This window comes from Pygocentrus nattereri, chromosome 21 (assembly GCF_015220715.1).
Source record: "Pygocentrus nattereri isolate fPygNat1 chromosome 21, fPygNat1.pri, whole genome shotgun sequence".
Classification (NCBI taxonomy): Eukaryota; Metazoa; Chordata; class Actinopteri; order Characiformes; family Serrasalmidae; genus Pygocentrus; species Pygocentrus nattereri.
Genome location: NC_051231.1, coordinates 32,227,549 through 32,247,492, shown reverse-complemented (window position 1 = coordinate 32,247,492; position 19,944 = coordinate 32,227,549). Strand labels below are relative to the sequence as shown.

The window sequence follows — 19,944 nt, the reverse complement described above, 5'->3', positions numbered from 1 at the left end:
ACAAATACAAATGACTGGAATTCCTCTTTAAACACCACTGACCAACTACCGGTTTTATTACAGAATTTGCATAATTTCGCCTGTTTAATTGGATTCAGCGCAGTGCAACCTGCAGGCTGTAGGTTTGTTATCATTATTAAAGAATTTTTTTAAATCTCTATTTCTCATTTTGTCTTTTACAACTTATTAAATCACAGAAAACTGAAATATCGTGTATCATGAATACGTTGTGAAGTATCGTGATATAATACCTTCATATACTAATACAAAATTCCAAATGACTGGGATCATGTGTGTGTATATGTAACGACTCTGAATATGGATTTTAGAAGAGGCTCTGCTGTTTTACAGCATTGGTGGACTGACATGGGGAGATTGCAAGCTTGATTCCTGGCACTGCCACAGCCATCCGTGGCCAAGAGCCACATTATATTTATCCTCAGTCGCACTGGGAGGGTAGATAGGAGAGGGGGTCTCCTACCTCACGCAATTCTAGCCAAGACTGACATAGCAGACTTAGCAGTGTGTGTTAGCAGCAGACTGAAAAGCTGCGGTGTATCACAGAGGAAGCAAACACCAGCTTGGTGAGCCAGGCTAAAGGCTGGAATCCAACACTGGGGTGAAAAATGGGTTAAATAAACCTGTTTCAGTACCGGGGATGCCTTTGCCCTTGATGGTCTTAGCGATGATGGCGGTGGGCTGGTGACGAGGCTGAGTCAGAGCCTTACACAGCTCCTCAATGCTGTGACCATCTACGATTATAGCGTGCCATCTGAAAACACACCCGCACGTTTCCATCAGCCATAAACAGCAAATGAAAACAAACATCACATCAGCTAAACCAGGGGTGCCTAAACTTTTTGTCATTGTTTTTAAACATGTGTTTTGTAACATTACACTGCACTGTGTTACTACAGAACTTTCACAAGAACATGAGAATGTATTTCGCTGCTGTCGGGAGAAAACCTCGTCTCTCCAAAATCGTAACTTTACAGGAGAAGGAAAAAACTCACTTTACTTTTAATGTAAGTCAATGGAACCAGAATTCTTTTCAAGTCATTTTGGGTCATTTCTGTTGGTCCATTCATCCTGAAGTTTTCACACAACGTAAAGGGTACCAGGTCGTTTCAAATGATCTCAAAAACTGAAAAACGTCAAAAATGTTGCGTTATGATGTTTTCCTTCGACAGCAGCGATATGTTATGCATAGTATAAAAATATGTTTGTTCTCTCGTTGGGTGAGGAGGTGGGGTTAGGTGACGTTCTGGTGGGCTCTCACTGGCCAACTCTGGCCCACAGGTCACACGTTTGGCAGCTCTGATCTAAACTAAACTCTAGACTCACACTGCGCTGCAGGTTCTTTAACAGGCCTCCTCCTCACTCACAGATATATTTATATAAGGTTAACAGACACTGTGCAGCAGGTTGGGAGGTTTGTTTGTAGCCCACCCGAAAGCCTCACAGCGCCTCTGGTACTTCTCCACGTGGTGCTGCAGAGGTGCCGGCTCGCTCTGACCCAGCCGGTTGATGTCCAGGATGGCCACAAGGTTGTCCAGCTGATAGTAAGAGGCGAAGGCCATGGCCTCCCAAACAGCGCCCTCCGACATCTCCCCATCACCCAGCAGACAGAACACACGGTAACTACACTCACAACACAGACACACAAATAATCAGCACAAACTGAGGGACTTCTTATAACACATATTATAACACGTATAATACAGATAATATTCAGAATGTCTGTTCATATCGTTTAATAACATCTTGTTTACCCCAAAAACTTCAAACATATATAAAACATCTGTAGTGTATCTGTAGTTTATTTATCTATCCATCCATCTACACATTCATCCCTTTCTATACCTCCATGTCTGTCTGTCTGTCTGTCAAGCTATTATTCTATCTGTTCTTTCTGTCTGTTCATCCATCTATCCATCTATCTGTCCATTCATCCATCTGTCCATCAATCTATCATTCCATCTGTTCTTTCTGTCTGTTCATCCGTCCATCCCTCCATCCATCCATCCATCCATCCATCCGCCCATCAAGTTATCATTCCATCTGTTCATCCATCCATCCATCTGTCCGTCCATCCATCTGTCCATCAAGCTATCATTCCATCTGTTCCACCCATCCATCCATCCATCCATCCATCCATCCATCCATTCATCCATCCATCCCTACATCCAGCCGTCCATCTGTCCATTAAGCTATCATTCCATCTGTTCTATCTGTCTATCACTAAGTGTGGATTGGTCAGTGGCCAATCTACAGCGTCTACACAACACACACTCATCACCTCTGTGTATGAGCTCTGAAGACGGTCAGTCTCAGAACAAACAGTTGCAAAATCCTACCTCCTACACTCCCTGGCCACTTTATCAGAAACACCAGCCATACAGCTGCCCTTTGCGTGTGTGCAGGTACAGACTGCACCACATCTATACTGCACACTTCACCAGTCCACCACTAAACCATTCAGCATTGGTCAGTTTATGACCAGAGGATCGCTGCTGTCCAGAGATTATTTGGTTAGTGGTCCACTTTTTACAAGTCAGTATCACTGTTAGGTTGAGAGTGGACCACAAGAGAGTGGACATGCAGACAAGAGTCTCTCTGTGGTCAGAAACTGACCGGTGAGGAAGGACTAGAAGAGGCATCACACAAGCTGTGTGTAGAGTGAATGTGCGGCCTCTCTGAGACGGACGGGGCTGCGGTCTGTTTGGGAGAGCGTGTGTGGGGGGTATAAGAGTGTGTATGTTGGATTTTGGAGCTGTAGTAAAAATAGCTGGGTGAGCGCCTCTGGAGCTTTGATTATTAGAGCGGAAGAATCGGGAGAGGACAGCAAACGGAGCGACTACACACCCCCTCACACACACACACACACACACACACACACACACACACACACACACACACACACACACACACTCTGAGAGCCCCACCCCCTGCTGTGAGGATGTTAGGGAAGGTCTGTGAGTCAAATGAATGCTACACGAAAACTGCACACCTAAAAATGGCTAAATGGCTCTATTAACATTTCTAAATTTTTTTTATATGTTTTATATTTTTAATAGCCATTATATTACTGGATTACAGCCATGCATCAACTGTAATAAACCTTTTATTGTTCATTATAAAACCAGGTAACAATGAAGATACCATTTCAACAGATATAATACAGCCATTTAGCCATAAAGGCATTAAAATACATGTTAAGGCTTCTCAAATCACTTCAGAGTACAGATCAGGGGCAGGCAACGTGTGGCTCCGGGGCCACATGCGGCTCTTTTACTGCCCTGTCGTGGCTCCACAGCTGAATCAGATCAGTAGGTAATAATAAAATAATCCTCCTCTACAGTAAAATGAAGCTCTGCTGATCCTTCAACACAGTTTAACAGTAAATGGTCTTAAACGCTGGAGTTAATGTAGAACTGCTGATTCACCCTTTAACCCTGAAGATCAGCGCAGACGGCTGGTCACCATAGCAACACAGACAACAGTCTGGCCTGTCGAACACTAAAAAGTCATGCAGCTGAAGTCGCTTCTAGTTTGAATTTTCCCGTTCCATTTTAAACGGGGCTGCGTTTATGTTCTGGCGTCTCAAGCACCATTTAAGGTGGAACGGGAACATTCGAATGAGAAGCGACTTCAGCCTCGTAACAAGTCGAACGCCGAGAGACGTTTCACAAGAAACTGTTCTACTTTTGAGGAAAAGTTTCCTGCTGGAGATGCGAGAAAAGCAGCTACAGGTGGGCTGAAGCTTAAAGCAGAGCGAAGCGAGTCTGTGTTTATGTATGGTATATTTTTATCTCATACTAGAACATCAGCACAAACTGAGACACATTTACAGCCAAGATGGTAGAATAAACATAAAATGTTGAGGCTCCCAAGATGGTTTGATTTTTGTTGAGTACAGATGTTTGTATTTGTCCTTTCACAAACCAAGAACATCATGTTTTACAACACCAATATTACGATTTCATGCTTCCGTTTTGCCAAATAAAGTTCAGTTTTCCAAAATGTCAATAAGTCAGTGGTTGAGAAAGTCTTTCTAAATGGTTTGGTGTGAAATGATTCATTGTAGAGAATCTTACTGATTCAGATTTCTTTACAGTGGTGATAGGAACCGAGAACCATCAGAAAAAATATGCTTTCTTTAGCCTTACATGTGTCTCTCTGCCTTGAATGTGCTTAAAAATATGGCTTAAAGCCAAAGCAGTTTGTTTCTCAAAGCAGTGTCTCAGACATCAAGCTGTGAATCCATAACCATTTCATGTAATAACAGTCAGTGAGGGAGCTTTTAGAGGTGGACGTCTGGTTCCTATCACTACCACTGTGAAAAATTCGGACTCGGTAAGTTTCTCTAGCTGGATGTTTCACACCAAACCGCTCGGAAGGACTCTGTTTACATTTTAACCGCTTAGTTATGTAGAAGTTTTTAAAAATGAGTTCAATTCCTAATTGACTGTAATCCAGCTGTGCATGTGTAGGGATTCTTACCTGGCCTTGTCAAAGTATTTTCCAGTGTAGGCCATTCCACAGGCCACTCCCAGACCCTGACCCAGAGAACCGGTGGCCACATCCACAAACTGCTGCTTCTGTCACACACACACACACACACACACACACACACACACACACACAGATGTTATACAATTCACTGTAAAGATTAACTGGCTTGGTTCAAATGTGTTCTTTGGTTCTACATGATATAAAACACTTTACATCACAATTCTGTCTCGCAGTTTTATGTGTGTCAGTGTGTTTAATCTGAGCCACGATACAGTAACTGGAACTTTGAGGCCATAAATGAGCTCAAAATAAGAATAAACCACATAGAGTTGAGTATTTATTTTATTGCAAACAGCAATTTTGGTGTTTGTTTTTAGTTTAAATGGTAAAAATCCATTAAATTGTTGTGTGGCCTATTTAAAACATACAAGTATAATTTTCTTTTCACACTTAATCTTGTCAGTGGTGTTACAGTAATAGTCATTTTGAATTATTCTTGCGTGCCTCAAAGGGAGAAAGAGACTAACTCTGAGACGTCCACAGTTAGTGACAGCATCTTGTGTTACTCATAGAACATATCATAGAAAAGCTCAGCACGTCTTTTAACTGCAGACAGACCAGTTTGTCATTCCCCGAGAGCTGAGGCTCATTCTGGATCAGATCTATTACTCACAGGTGTGGGGTGGCCCTCCAGAGCTGAGTCCACCTGACACATGTTGACCAGGTCACTCTCCTTTAGAAAGCCAGTCTCCGCCCATATTGAGTACAGAGCTGGGGCAGCATGACCCTGAAGGCCAAACCACAAAAACAACTACTTAACAAACTTAATGTAGCCATAATACAGTATTTTAACAAAATCATGACAAACCATAATAAAATACTTTACCAGTTGTAATATGACCGTAATAAAATACTCTACTCATCATTTACAGCATGTGGCTGACGCTTTTATCCAGAGCGACTTACAATTTGTTCATTTTACACAGGGAGACCAAGGTGGTGTTAGGAGTCTTGCCCAAGGACTCTTATTGGTATAGCATAGGGCGCTTACCCAGGTGGGGAACTGACCCCCAGTCTACAGCGTAGAAGGCAGAGGTGTTACCCACTACACTAACCAACCACATCACAATATAATCACGACACAATACTTTACCAAATGTAATATAACCATAATACAATACTTTACTCATCATAATATAATCATAATACAAAATTTTACTCATTATCATACAACCATAATACAGTTCCTTACCAACTATAATGTGAGCATAATGCATTACTTTACTAATCATAATATAACCATAACAGAAGCATTTTCCAGTCATAATATAACCGTAATACATCTACTTAAGATATAACCATAATTCAATAACTCACCAACTATAATATAACCATATTGCTGCCATTCACAAACCATAATATAATCATTATAAAATTGCTTATCGAACATACAGTAACGAGAAGGCAATTATTCAACACGATTATATTATGGTTTTGCCATGATATCACTTAATAACTATTAAATAATCATAATACAACCATTTGGTCAAACACAACATAGCAGGTGACCAACCACAGCAGATTTAAAGCAATGATCCCATTATTGCAGAGCATGTTTATAACCAGAGGTGAGTATAACTATAGTTACAACTGATCTTCATAAACTTACATAAGGATAGCTTTACTGGATGTGTGCTTTACTGGGCATTTTCCACTGAACAAATGATAACATGCTAACACTGTGCTGTGGGGTGCTGTTCATAAGGAAACATGACACCTACATAAGCTTGTCATGACGACTGACATAACCCTACTTAACTGTTTATAAATGCTTGTTCCAATAAGCGTCATAATTTATAAAAGTTACATCTGCCAATATTGATCAAAGTCAGCTAAAGTAGCCTTTATGACAGATGACGCCTGTTGTAATAAGCATTTATAAACAGCTATGTAGGGTTGTGCCAGTTGCAATAAAGTCAGGTTTATTATGACTTAGAATGGTCACCTCATATGTTTATTATTGATATTCCAGGCAGGTGAGGTGGAGTCTCACCTTGGACAGGACGAAGCGGTCATTGTTGGGGTTTTTGGGGTCATCTGGCCTGTACTTCATGGTATGGAAGAAAAGAACAGACATGATCTCGGCCACGCTGCAGCATGACGTGGGGTGCCTGAGAGAGAGCGAGGGGTACAAATGACTCTAAATACACTTATCACACACATACAGTACTGTGAACAATATCAGACCACCTGTCTGTTCAATTTCCATCCACATCCAGTAATTATTAAGTATGATTTATTAATGTTTCATGTCAGGAAAACATTGACAGAAAATTACACAAAGGCCTCCAACACTAAATATGAAAGCTGTCAGTAGTCAATTTGTCCACTCTGTACTTTGCACCTTCCGCAGATTTAACTCTTCCATCCTTCCAATCTTAAAACCAACAAGTCCATCCATAACTGCTCCCCTTCAGACGGACCCTGACATTCATACAACTACCCAAACTCAACTAAACTGCCTCACAACTGGCTAAAGCAGATATTTCTTCGCATAAGTCAAAGTGAAAAAACAGGAGTCTTCCAAAAGAATGATAAAAGCTACAGAGAAAGTGAGACTCCTAGCAACCACCTGGAAAACCTGGTAGACACCAAAATCTGCCCCCATCAGATGAAGAGCACATTTATCTTTGAGAGAGAGGAGAAGATCAAGCTGCTTCAGATCTGAGAACATCCACAGGTGTTTCTGTGCACCCTTCTACTGGGAGAAGACCACTCAGTGCTGTGGGTCTGAAAGGACATGTAGCTGATCGAGCAGAACCTCAGTGAGAAAAGGAGACGGACACATCAAACAAAGAAGCTGAACGATGGACTGACCACCCCAGAGTCCAGACCTCAACACCACTGAATGGGTTTGATTAGTTCAGGAAATCAACCAGCTTCTCAGACTGAACTTTGCAGGCGTGCCTGCAGATTCTTTGAGGAGCTGAAAGTGAGTCTCCTGAGAGGAACGGAAGCTGGAATAAACTCTGATATCATATTAATATCTGATATTAGATTAGATTTAGGTGTTGAAGCTTCTGTATAATTTTCTGCATTTTCTACTGTTTTCTGATACTGAAAAACGCTGTTTTGACTGGAAAGGGAAGGGTGGTCTCTGACTTTACCACTGTACTGTATATCATAGCAGTTGAACAAAGCCACATATCTTTAAATGAATATTAATATGATGATAGCCTATACGATGCAATTATTCCATGTAATTGTGGACCATTTCTACTGATCCATTCATTACGGTTTATTCACACACCGTACAGCTCAGCCATGGTTTTCTGAAAACAGAAGAAAAGGGCAGCAATAATATACAACTGCACCCTGTTTACTGAAACAGCTGATTACGTAACAGCGCTCTAAGTGGTCATCTCTTGGATGGGCTCTCTCTATCACTGGCATACTCGCTCACGGCAATGAAACAGGACGGCAAATGGTATGAGGACCACCCAACACATCCAGCACAATTCATATGAGGAACAGGCACTGAGGCACTTGACTTCTTCTGGAAAGGATAATGCGATTAGTGCTGAGACGCCTAAATCTAAAATCGTGTCCAGGTTCCAACCGAGACACCCAACAGGCACCTGATTATCCTTCTGTAGTAAACACACCCCCTGCTGAAGGACAGCGCTCAGGGTCAGAACAGCACCCAGCAGACGACAAAGATGTTTCTACAAAACTTTGTTACTTCCTCGTACCGTTTTATATAGAGTGTCTGATCGTTGCTACTGAACCACCCTCAAGTATTACACTTATGAGTAAAATCAAAAGCACAGACGTTTTTACCTGCTGCTAATTTTATTAAGTCCGAAGTTGTGATGCTTATACTTTTTATTGTTTGATGTGAAAAGTTAAATAAAGGCAGCGTGGGTGAACAGCCGAAAGACAGACCCAGAAAAGGGTGGGCAAAATGACAATATGTATCAATATTGAGATTTATTACTTCAAAATTTACATGCAAAGATTTTTGCCAATTCGATTGAATACATTCCAATTATAGATTAAGACTGAGGTGTTTACATTCACTCTACTCAACAATCTGATTAAAATATCTGATTACATGCTCACTATAAGCAATCCGATCCACAATTACACACATGCGGAGAGAACCACTTTGTGTAGACGTTACCATGACAACCAGCATCACGAGTCCAGTCAGAGTGAGATGAGCAGCAGTGAGCAGTGCTTGTGTTTCTAACTGCTTTAAAATGACGTCAGACTCAGGAAAACGTCCTTCACACGTCCTTATTAAAGAAGGCCGAGAGGACGACGTCGTGCTCTGAGACACATAAGCTGGACGTCCGTCCCACCGCCGTCTTTTAAAGATCAGAGCATGAACTTCGTCTCCTCTGCAGACCAGCTTCTGCTCCGCCGTGTTGAACGGTATAAACTCTCACTGTGACGCGTCGCACATGCAGAACGGGCTTAAACTTTCCGATAGGGAATGTAATCGGATACAGACGTTTACACAGATATTATTCTTCTATTTAACGGATTATTTACAGGATTACCCACCTTGTTCAATCAGATAGAAACTGTATACTGAATGGCCTCGATCAGACTAGACTATTCTGACTTTACATGGACATGTTCTATTCTGATTAAGCTATTAGTCTGATTATTAACCGATTATCAGGCTGCATGTAAACGTGGCTACTATTTCTTCTTTGAGTATCTCATCTTCAGTACTAAAAAACACTGACCAGCTGCATCTTTTGTCTTTTCCAATGTGTCAGATGTCACAAACAATAAATATTGTGGTATATTGTGTATAGTGAAAAGTTCTTTGAGTATCGTGATATTACACTTGTACCATATCGCCAAGCTCTGACCCAGAATACAGACCAGTTGAGCAATGGTGGGTCAATTCAACTTTCCAGCTAGTTCCTCTCATTTCATTAGCTGTTCACTGGTGTTTAGCTTGCTAGCTCCATCATATCAGTTGGAACAAAAGAACTAGGCTAATGCTAACTATAGTAGCAGCTTGCTGATACTCAGCTCATTCCAGAAGTGTCCAAAAATGATCTCGTGGTTAAACTGGCAAGCAGAACGTTCTAGGGGTGACTAGCTATATGGATGCTATTGTGCTATAATTATGCTGTAGGTAACCTGCAATAGGACAACCAGGCTAAGCTGGGTTTCCCAAAAGCATCTTAGCACAAAAATTATTCGGCCTCAACACTAAAATGCTTTTGGGGGACTGGCCCCTGGGCAGCTATTGCTAGCATGAGGTTACCTGGATAACCAGTGGCACCAAAGCTGGTAGATATTATAAGCGGTTGCTATCAATGAGCTACTCAGAGAAACCAAGCTGGTCAGTCTAGGAGCTACAGATGTTCAGCAACACCAAAGCTATTAGGTAAGCTGGTGCTACCAAGGAGCTACTCAGGCTGGTCAGTCTATGCTCGCAAGGGGCTAATGCAACCCAGACAACCCATGCAAGGACACCACCTGCTCTCAACGCCCATCACTGCTGCATCATTCTGTTGGTGGAATATCTCGACCCAGGTGAGGACCTCACCTACGTCCACAGTACTTTTTTGCCACCTCTAGCATCTGGAATCCACCCCCCTCTGACTGCAGCATTACCATAAGCACAGCTCTGAGATTTGCCCAAAACGAGCTCACACCATCTGCCCAAAGTAACTGCTCTATCTGCGCACCAGACTACCCAAAACAATCCAACCTGGCACCTCCGCTCAACATCAGGATCTCTGCAAATTGTGTGAAAACGTCGAAACAATGAAACAGATCAACAGAGCTGTGACTCCATTTGGCCACGCCTCATATTTTTATGGTCCAGTTAAAAATTAATTGTAATGTGTATTATTTATGAGGAACGGATCATAAATGGAAGGCAAAGGCACAGAATCAAAGATGGTCAAATGAAGATGAAGAAGATGTCTCCTCTTCACTCAAACAAAGAGATGCCCTGCACACGGCACACAAAGCACATGGTGCCAAGCCAAACACACAGTTTAAAGTCGTTTAAACTGCACGTTACATAACCTGTTCATTTTATTCATATTTTATTTATTCATGCATCACTTATAGATACACATACTTACATATATATATATAATAAATATGAGATATTATAATTATATCATATATATATATATATAATGCTAAAATGTATATGTCTACATATATATATATATATAAACTCGTGCATGGGTGTTTGTGTGTGTCCTACCCGCTGCCGGCGGCGGTGGTGGCCCTGATGGAGTTGATGCGGAGGCGGTGGGCGATGTTTCGGAGCGCCTGCACTGTGGCCTGGTCCGGTTTATGATAATCCTCCATAACTGCAGAACAATCAGCAAGAACCGAGAGAGAGAACAAACACGAGCTTCTCACCAAACCCGCACACACGCCTGAGTGACAAAAAGAGAGAGAGAATGGGAGAGGGAGAGAGAGAGAGAGGGAGAGGGAGAGAGAGAGAGAGAGAGAGAGAGAGCGAGAGGGAGAGAGAGAGAGAGAGAGAGAGAGAGAGAGATCGAGAGAGAGAGAGACAGAAAGAGAAAGAGAGGAGGAGGAGAAAAAGAGACAAAATCACACAGACACAGGTTGGTCAGTGGAGGTCAGGCAGTAACGTGTATTGGCTGTGACAAGGCAAGTGGGCGTGTGCCCAAATGTGTGTGTGTGTGTGTGTGTGTGAGAGAGAGAGAGAGAGAGAGAGAGAGAGAGAGAGGGAGAACAGTAGAAACAGCATTAGCTTATTTGGATGTTGAGTCTATAGACAGTAGATAGTGTGTGTGTGTGTGTGTGTGTGTGTGTGTGTTCCTGTGCGTGTGGTTTGTGCAGATGAATATTCATATTATCATCATCGACATCTTAAAACTGCTTACTCCAGATAGGGCCACGGTAGCAGTTAGGAAAGCAGAGAATCCCAGACCACCCTGTTCCCCGCAACTTCCTCCAGCTCATTCCAGGGCATCCCAAGCCGCTCCCAGGCCAACCTGGACATTTAATCCCTCCAGCAGGTCCTAGGACAACCTCAGGTTCTCATCCTAATAGGTTGTGTCTGGTAAATCTCCAGTGGGACGTGGCCAGGAGGCGCCCAGTTCAAATGCCCGAACCTCCTCAACTGGCTCTTCTCAATGTGGGGGAGTAGCATCTCTAATTTGAGCTATTCCCGGATGACCGAGCACCTCACCCTATCAACTAGAGTGTAGCCGCCACCCTGTGAAGAAAGCTAACTTCTGCCCCACACGCAATATATCTCACTGAACACGTTCTCCAAGTCCACAAAACACATGTAGACTGGGTTGGCAAATTCCAATGCCCCCTCAACCATCTGCATGAAGGTGAACAGCTGCAAGCAAATCGCATCCACCCTCAGTGTCTTGCCATGAGGAGCTTGTCAACTACCTCAGAACCCCACCAGGGAAATGGAGTCGGACATGCCAGAACCCTCTGGCCCTGACTCTTGTGAGGGAGGCATGTCTCTGTGGGTTAGGAGATCCTTCCACTGACCAGGAAGCCACTCCGACCACTCCTCAGTTGCTGGATGGTTGTCCAGAACCTCCTAGAAGCCAGCTGAAAGTAATTTTCCATGGCCTCATCAAACTCCTCCTGTGTTCCGGATTTTGCTTCAGCCACGACCATCGCTGCAGCCTTTTTTTGCCCGTCAGTGCCTTTCTGCTGACTTGGGAGTCCCCCGGGCCATCCGGTCCTCAGTGTCTCCAGCAATTCTGAAAAGCTAATTAATGTAGTGAAGGTAGAGCAGCTTCCTCCAGAAATCTCGCTGCACCAGACGTCACAGAGCAGCTTTTCCATACAAAGTTTGTTCTCACGTTTGATATTTTTCAGAGCTTGAAATTCTTTTTTGTGTGTTTTTGAGTGAAAGGATAGAAGTTTAAGCACAAAACATGCACATAAGAGAGGTTCGAGAAACAGAACCTGAGAAAGAGGCCTGAGAGTAAACCCAAGAAGCCTTTACTGAAATGACCAGAGCTCTGAAACAGCAGGACTGAGGAGGGGTCTGTGGGTCAGCTTGGATCAGGACGGTTAAACGCAGGTGTCACAAATCACCCTTGATTACCGCAAGGTGGCTCTGTGCCTCCCTCTGCTGGCTGACCGTGTTATCGCAGGTGGCCCAGCCCCGAGCTGGACCTTTACAGAGTCACTAAAAAAATGCGACTCAAGAGTTTCTGACTCGGCATTTGGCTTCGACAAATAAACACCACTTATGTGTGATGTGACTGTGTTGTGTAAAAGGAGGAGAAAAGAAAAAAGAAGGTTTTGAAAAAAGACATAGAAATCACAAAATTGACGGCTACCCAGCTCGGCATCTGACTTAATCACCATAAAGAGCCTCCTGTGTAAGTCATTATTAAAATATATATATATATATATAACATTTTTAAGTTTGCACAAGCTAGCCAACATTTTTTTGAACGGTCAGTCTCAGTTAAGGGCAAAAGTCTGTAAACATGCAAAGAGTGACGAGTCTGACTTTCTGTCTGTCCATTTGGCTTCGACAAACTGACAGTACAGGTAATCCATGTGATGTGAGTTTGTTGTGAATTTATATAGAAACAAATAACCAAAAGAAAAGTTCATCTCTCTCCAGACTGGACACACTTATTCACCCAGGCATTTAACTGAGTCCCTATTGATGAAATAAATACATTTATTTTGTATTGTGTAGATGTTGTGGTGGTGCTACTATAGAATAAAACCACTCCTTAAAGCACATACGAATGGCTTATGTTAGTGTGTTAATGGCTATTAGTTTTACTATTGTTTTTGAAATAAATACATACACATAATATACACACTTCCTAATACTGATTATCTTTAGCTGTCAGTACGATGGGATGAATTTATCATGTGAAACGGTCATCCTGCGGCCAGTAGGAAGCATTCCCGAGACCCCGTCGCTCACAGATACACCAAGCTCCATCCCAGTGGCCAGTTGAGTGTCCTGAAGCTCCAGCTTCCCTACAAAGCATTTGATCACTTCAGATTAAAACTGAAAGGTGTTAACTGTTGGAATTAATCAAATTTATTCACCTACCTTCAATCTCCACATTGGAGCTTTGGTGCGTGAGTTAGTTCTGGTCACACAGACCACATAAAACACCGCAGAGAACACCACATAAAGCAGAACAACAATGTGCGCAGATCTGTTGAAATGGAAAAGAAGAGAAAGATGCAAGACGTAAGAATTTAGAGATGCAGTTACATCTATATTCACTTCAGCTGGTTTCCAGTTGGAGGTGCTTCTAAATGCAAATGAGCCGTTCTCCATTTGGAGGGGAATCCATGTCACAAAGGTTGGGCTTAAAAAGATGCTTAAAATATTAGACACAGCTCAAAAAAGTCAGTATAATTAAGAAGAAAACAGAGAAGCTCAGTTCACAGCACACACAGGGGTGGCGTGACTTCATTCTCTGCTCAGGAGGCCATTACACCAGTACATTTACATAGAAAATAGTTGTTTGCTGCTATATTAACGTTTCAAATTTCATATATGTGGTTGATACATTACTTACATTCAGTAGATGTGTTGTTATTATGTTACTTCCAAAACCCAACCTTACCAAACACCTAACCCTAACCCTACCCCTGGGCCTAAATCCTAACCCTTACTTTAATCTCAACCCAAACCCTTACCCTGGCCCTAATCCCAACCATAATCTTACCAACCCTTATAATAAAACATAAAACCCACAACAAACATAACAGTGAGTTCTAAGATGAGTATTAGATGCACACATGCAATGTGTGAAGTTATAGTAGCGTCCCGCTGTTGGCTTGTACAGCTGTGGGACCACAGGAGGCGTCGCCATGCAGAATGGCAATGTGCAGCGGCTCTCGGGAGGCGTCACACTCACAGTAAGGAGAGACTCATTGTATAAATAAAGTTGTTATTGTCAGCTCAAAGGTGTGTACATGTGCTACTTGTGCTGGGCCGTGGTTAGAAGTGAGCTATCTCGGCCGTTTCAGCGGCTCTGAGGGGCAGAGCTACCCTTGATGCATATTCAATAAAAGAGCATTCACCCTTAACCCACAATGTTCCCCACATCTTCACTGTCACCACATTATTTACCTTTTAATAATCCTGACCTGAGACTTAACCCCAGTGCCAAGGGTCGCCCACTCTAGCTCTGCGACCCGCCTCAGCTGCCCCAGTCAAAATGTCATGGACAGCGACAATGTCTGTTCCTGCCTGCAGTCCAGACTTTTGCGCATTGCCTGGACTCCCTATACGAAAGATCCCTTGTGTCCAGTGATAGTAATTTATTGTTAATTGAGTGTCAAAAGCCACTGACCTCTGAACAGAAATGTGCGCACACCTGATCTGCACCATCAGATGAGCAGTCACACGGTGGACACAGTGATGATGACCGTGGCTGTTCAGAGACGGGCTCTGGGATCCGCTCCTCTTTGTTTTTGTCTTCGCTGCTCATGATGACGAGGGGACTGAAGGAGGCTGGTGAAGGTTCCAGTTGCATCAAGCTTTTAAAATAAAAGAGAAAAAAGACCATTTTATCATCATTGTCATTTGTTGCCACCTAGTGGTCAGCCTATTTATCTCGCAATTGCAGAAATGCAGAAATTACTAAAAGGTCTCAGGAAATCAGGAGTTCCTCATTTTCCACTTCATCTACATCATTAAATGTTTCCCAAAGGCAGAGAAAATAAAAAGGTGCCCATATAAAGATTTGGACACTATGACAGCATTTTAGGGCCACTGTTAATAAAAATAACTAAGGCGACGTTGAGAATAAAGTCGTAATATTTAGAGAAAAAAGATAAACGACTTTGCCACGACAGGAGGCATTAATACCAGCAAAGGTGGCAGTCTTGTGGCCAAAGGCTTTGAGAAGGGAAGGAGGAGGAAGCTGCACCTCCTCGTGTTAAATGAGGGGCGATGAGTTGGTGGAGCTGCACTTTCATATCGACTCAGCCTCCCCGACTCTCCTGCTCATCACAACCAGCCTGGTATTAGTGTAAGAACCAACTGAAACGGCTGAGCAGGAATCCGTGACTTTTTCTAAAAAAATTAGAAATTAAAAAAATTGTTTCCGAAATATTTTGACTTTCTCAAAATATTACGACTTTTTCTTGAAATATTATGACTTTCTCAAAATATTACGACTTTTTTCTTGAAATATTATGACTTTTTTAAAAATATCACAACTTTTTTCTCTAAATGCAACTTCATTCTCATTTTTCATTCTATTTTTATTTTTTTTAACAGTGGCCCTAAATCATAGAACACATATTAAATCTAATGACATATATTATTAATGAGATTTAATCAATCCAATGTGCTACTAGATTAAATATAAACACTCCCGTCTTTCTCTCTTTTTAACCTCTCCTATCCAATAAGTCTTATTTAGCAGGTCTTTTCCACTCCAGGAATGCAGATCTTACCCAAAGTGTTCACCTTTGTGTCAGTCCAAAAAATAACCTTCTGCTTTTATCTGAATGTCCGGAGTTAAATATGCAAAACCTGGACTCCTCCCACTTTAACCTCTGGGAGGAGTTCAGTGCTCTCTGCTGTGATGCAGGCTCAGTTATCAGACACTGTATTCAGTTTAATGTGTTGTTTGATGACGGATCAGTTTCCCAGGTTATATATCAGCATCAGACTACATTCAAGATAAACTACAGGAGCAGAACCTCAAATTACAGTAGAACTGAAGAGATTTGTGAAGATGGTGAACAGTTTGGATACCATCACAAGTCTCTACTGCCCTGAACTATTTAGTCCAAGAGTGGTCACGAAAAAGCTCTTCTACTGTTAGAAATGAAGGAAAGATTTTCATTCATCAAGGTACAAACAGTGTAAATATTCCAGGACCTTAAGCCAGTTTCTCCAGGTGAAACGTTCATCAACTTTTTATCAACTTATATTGTATTAAAAATGTAGAAAACACACATATAATATAGTAATTAAACCTTATGAAAAAGGGAAAATAACTATTATTAGTTTTTATTACTTTGTTAATCTTAATTTTATCGTTTATGGCTGTAATACCACAGCAACAACTGCTTAATTAAAAAAAAAACAATTTTCAGTAAAATATTTTTTTCACTGGTAAATCTATAAACTTCAATTAACAGTGGTGTTAAAATAGATAAATACAGTATTTAAAAAGGCATCAGACTCATCAGACAAGTAGATTTTGTACATTTGGCACTCAAATAGTTTATTCTTATATAGAATTTTAACATGATATATAAATATTGATCATTTACCCACATTAACAGATGCACTCTTGACTCAAAACTATGAACACTGGAAACTGAAAGTGAAACCATGTTGAAATGCTGCTCATGAGGCTTTATGTTAGTATTGAAACCTGTCCAGTTAACACCAGCAAAGGTACGATTTACAGGCTTTCACCTGTAGAATCTCCTATCACAACAAAACAAAGCAAGAGTTTACTTACAGAGGGGTCAGGCTGTGAGAGAATCCAGGATAAACGGCAGGGTTAAATCTCTTGGGGAAAGTGTTGAGGGAGGTCTTTCCTGGCAGCATGACTTCCCCTCCCTCTTTGGGGGAGAACACTGACACTGACGCCCTCTACAGGAAGGATCAAAGTCGTCTCTATTTTCTGAGGCGCCTGAGGTCCTTCAACATCTGCCGGACTATGCTCAGGATCTTCTATGAGTCTGTGGTGGCGAGTGCTGTCCTCTATGCTGTGCATGCTGGGGAAGCAGGCTGAGGGTGGCAGATGCCAACAGACTCAACAAATTGATCCGCAAGGCCGGTGATGTTGTGGGTGTGGAGCTGGACTCGCTGATGGCCGTGTCGGACAGGAGGACGCTGTCTAAGCTGCGGGCCGTTACGGACAGTGGCTCCCACCCACTCTACGATACGGTGATGAGACACAAGAGCTCATTCAGCTCAAGACTCATCATACCAAAATGACCACAGAGCGCCACAGGAAGTCATTCTTACCTGTGGCCATCAAACTCCATAACTCCTCCCTCAGTGTGTGACTCAAAAAACTGTTCATATGTGCAATAACAACAATTGTGTGTGTAGAGTACTTAAATCTGGTGCACATACATACGGTAAATTCTATATATTGTCTTAAATTATTAGTAAAGTTTTTATTTTTACATAAATGGCTGCAACTGTAACAACTGCAATTTCCCCCTGGGATCAATAAAGGAATCTGAATCTGAATCTGAATCTGAATCTGAATCTGAATTGTTAGAAGTTCTGAACTGCAAAGCCGCACTCTTAGTTCCGGTGCATATGGTGGTGTCGAGGCTGAGGAGTCACTGGGAGTTACACTTTATTCCATGGAGGGCACATTTTTAGAATCCCTTCACCTTCCAACACTCTCAGAAGTAAAGGAATAAACTGTCTCTGGGTCAGTTCTTGTCACTGGGGTGGGACCCTTAAGGGTCTGTCTCAGTACCTTCAGTCAGGGAACATCACAGAACCATAATCCACTGAACTGAGCTAAGCTGTACTGACTCCACATGAACAGGTACAAATACCAACTTTTCACCTGGAGGAACTGATTTAAGCTCCACAATCAGACCTTAGAACCACTGTAGAACCTCTGAGGGAACATTTACACTGTTTGTACCTTGATGAAGGAGAAATGTACCTGCACAGAACCTTCGTTTCTAACAATATATGTTGTTTCACCTTATGTTGTTTTCTTAAGGTCTAAACCAAGTTCATTGCAGAGTTTAAGCAAATTGCAGAAAGGTGAAACTGGTGGCACTCTCATCTTCCACAATCACTTCTTTGTTTGCATTGAAATGACCCTCTCATGACCTTAAGGTGATCACAATCACACCCCCCCTTATCTCTACCCCCTACATCTCTATTCACATTCTCCTTCTACAACCCCTCATTATCCCTCCTCAAACTCCTTTTCCTCCTAAAACTGAAAAACAATATTCTGGTTAGACTGGACTGCAGACTGCATGTACGTGAGTAAGACTAGACTCCTGATCCTGCTGATTGACTGTTGATGGACCACACTGCACCCATACTCTGTATGTGGAAATAAACTCCAGTCAACGCTGAAGCTCCAGTCTCCTGACTCTTCTTGTCGAATTTCTAACACAGTGGACATTAAAATACCATGAAATTTGGACTAATAAACAAAAACAGTGTGGTATATATCTTGTAGGGAGTTGAGCACATGTAGCTAATCTCAAACCGTTGAATACTGATATTCCGTAGAATACTGGAATTATATTTCCCGCTTGCACAGTTCCGTCAAGGCGAGCTGACATCCGATATCTGGCTCAGTCTATTCACACATAATACAGCAGTCATGGTCTTCAGGCTCACTGTGAAGTAACCTTTATAAAACGGCATTTATTCCCAGTGATCACAAAGCAGGAATTAAACCACAGAGCAGGTATTTTTCTTGTTTTCCTGGGCAGCTGTGGCCGTCAGACTGAAGGCTCTGCCATCGCTGCGTCTCTTTACTACTCCTAATCCTAATAAAAATTAAAAGGCTGTACTGGTTAATCAGGATAAACGTTACAATCTCCTGATGACATTTCAGCCACCACCAGAACACTATAATAGATTTCTCTAAATTAACAGCCCAATTTCAACAGTCTTATCCCAAAAACATCTCCTTAGTGTAAAATAAAGTGAGGCTGTATCTGAACACCCTTTTTTATGGTAGTATCATATTATCCTGAAGTGATTTTCATTCATTTTCATTTTGTATGCCACTTCTTTTGGCTTGTGAGTTCATTTAAAGCTCATTTCTGACATTTCCAACCATCTGCATTATCCTTTTGTAGAATACGACATTTGTTGTCCTTTAAGTATGTTCAGCAACTGGCCGTCAGATGCTAGCAGGACTGGATACTGTCTCAGCATCTTCCCTTAAGCTTGCCTTTCTCAGCTGTGCAACGCTGGACAAAGCAGGTTTCTTTAACATTCATTTCTATTTATTAGTTAATGTGTGTTTCTGTAGACGTACATGTGTCATCCTTGGCTTGTGTCGACTAAACTTGCTTTTGGAGCATTTGGTAACTTGCAGAGCTAATTAGCTAACAACTGAATTCCATGACGTCAGCAGTTTATTGAAGTTCACGTTACAGTTTCGTTAGAGAGCATGTTTTAAGTACGCAGTGCTTGGCCTGAGTAACATCACATCTTCTCTCTGCACGAAAACAACACTAATGTATTTTAGCTAGTTGGTGTCTGAAAGCATTCGCAGCACTAGGGTTGATATTATTAGACTATTTGATATAACCAGCTCTGAAAAGAGGAAGTAAGGAATATGTTGAGTTGTGATGCTGGTACTTCAGTGAGGGATATCTGTTGGTATTCTGTCTAAACAATTAAATTCACATATGTTGTAGTCATTTGCTGCTGCAGCTGGTGTGGAGAGGATGGTCACCCTACCAGCAACTCCT

At 42.0% G+C, this 19,944-nt stretch overlaps 1 protein-coding gene and 1 long non-coding RNA gene across 2 annotated transcripts in view; both read right to left on the bottom strand.

Annotated features, from left to right (window-relative positions):
• The window catches only part of tkta (transketolase a), a 34,151-nt gene extending 23,173 nt beyond the window's left edge, over positions 1 to 10,978 (bottom strand). Inside the window, exons 1-6 of the mRNA XM_017724494.2 lie at positions 10,766 to 10,978; positions 6,569 to 6,686; positions 5,189 to 5,302; positions 4,504 to 4,601; positions 1,450 to 1,641; positions 654 to 772 (exon numbers count right to left, since the gene is read on the bottom strand). Coding sequence (XP_017579983.1) covers positions 654 to 772; positions 1,450 to 1,641; positions 4,504 to 4,601; positions 5,189 to 5,302; positions 6,569 to 6,686; positions 10,766 to 10,872 — 748 coding nt within the window. The 5' untranslated portion in view covers positions 10,873 to 10,978. The remainder of the gene's footprint in view (positions 1 to 653; positions 773 to 1,449; positions 1,642 to 4,503; positions 4,602 to 5,188; positions 5,303 to 6,568; positions 6,687 to 10,765) is intronic.
• Positions 10,979 to 13,081: 2,103 nt separating this feature from the next.
• LOC108443692 lies at positions 13,082 to 17,078 on the bottom strand. Its single transcript, XR_001859169.2, has 4 exons — positions 16,983 to 17,078; positions 14,850 to 15,036; positions 13,592 to 13,700; positions 13,082 to 13,515 (listed from the first exon to the last, which is right to left on the bottom strand). It is a non-coding gene; the product is annotated as an uncharacterized LOC108443692 (long non-coding RNA).
• Between the last annotated feature and the right edge of the window lie 2,866 nt (positions 17,079 to 19,944).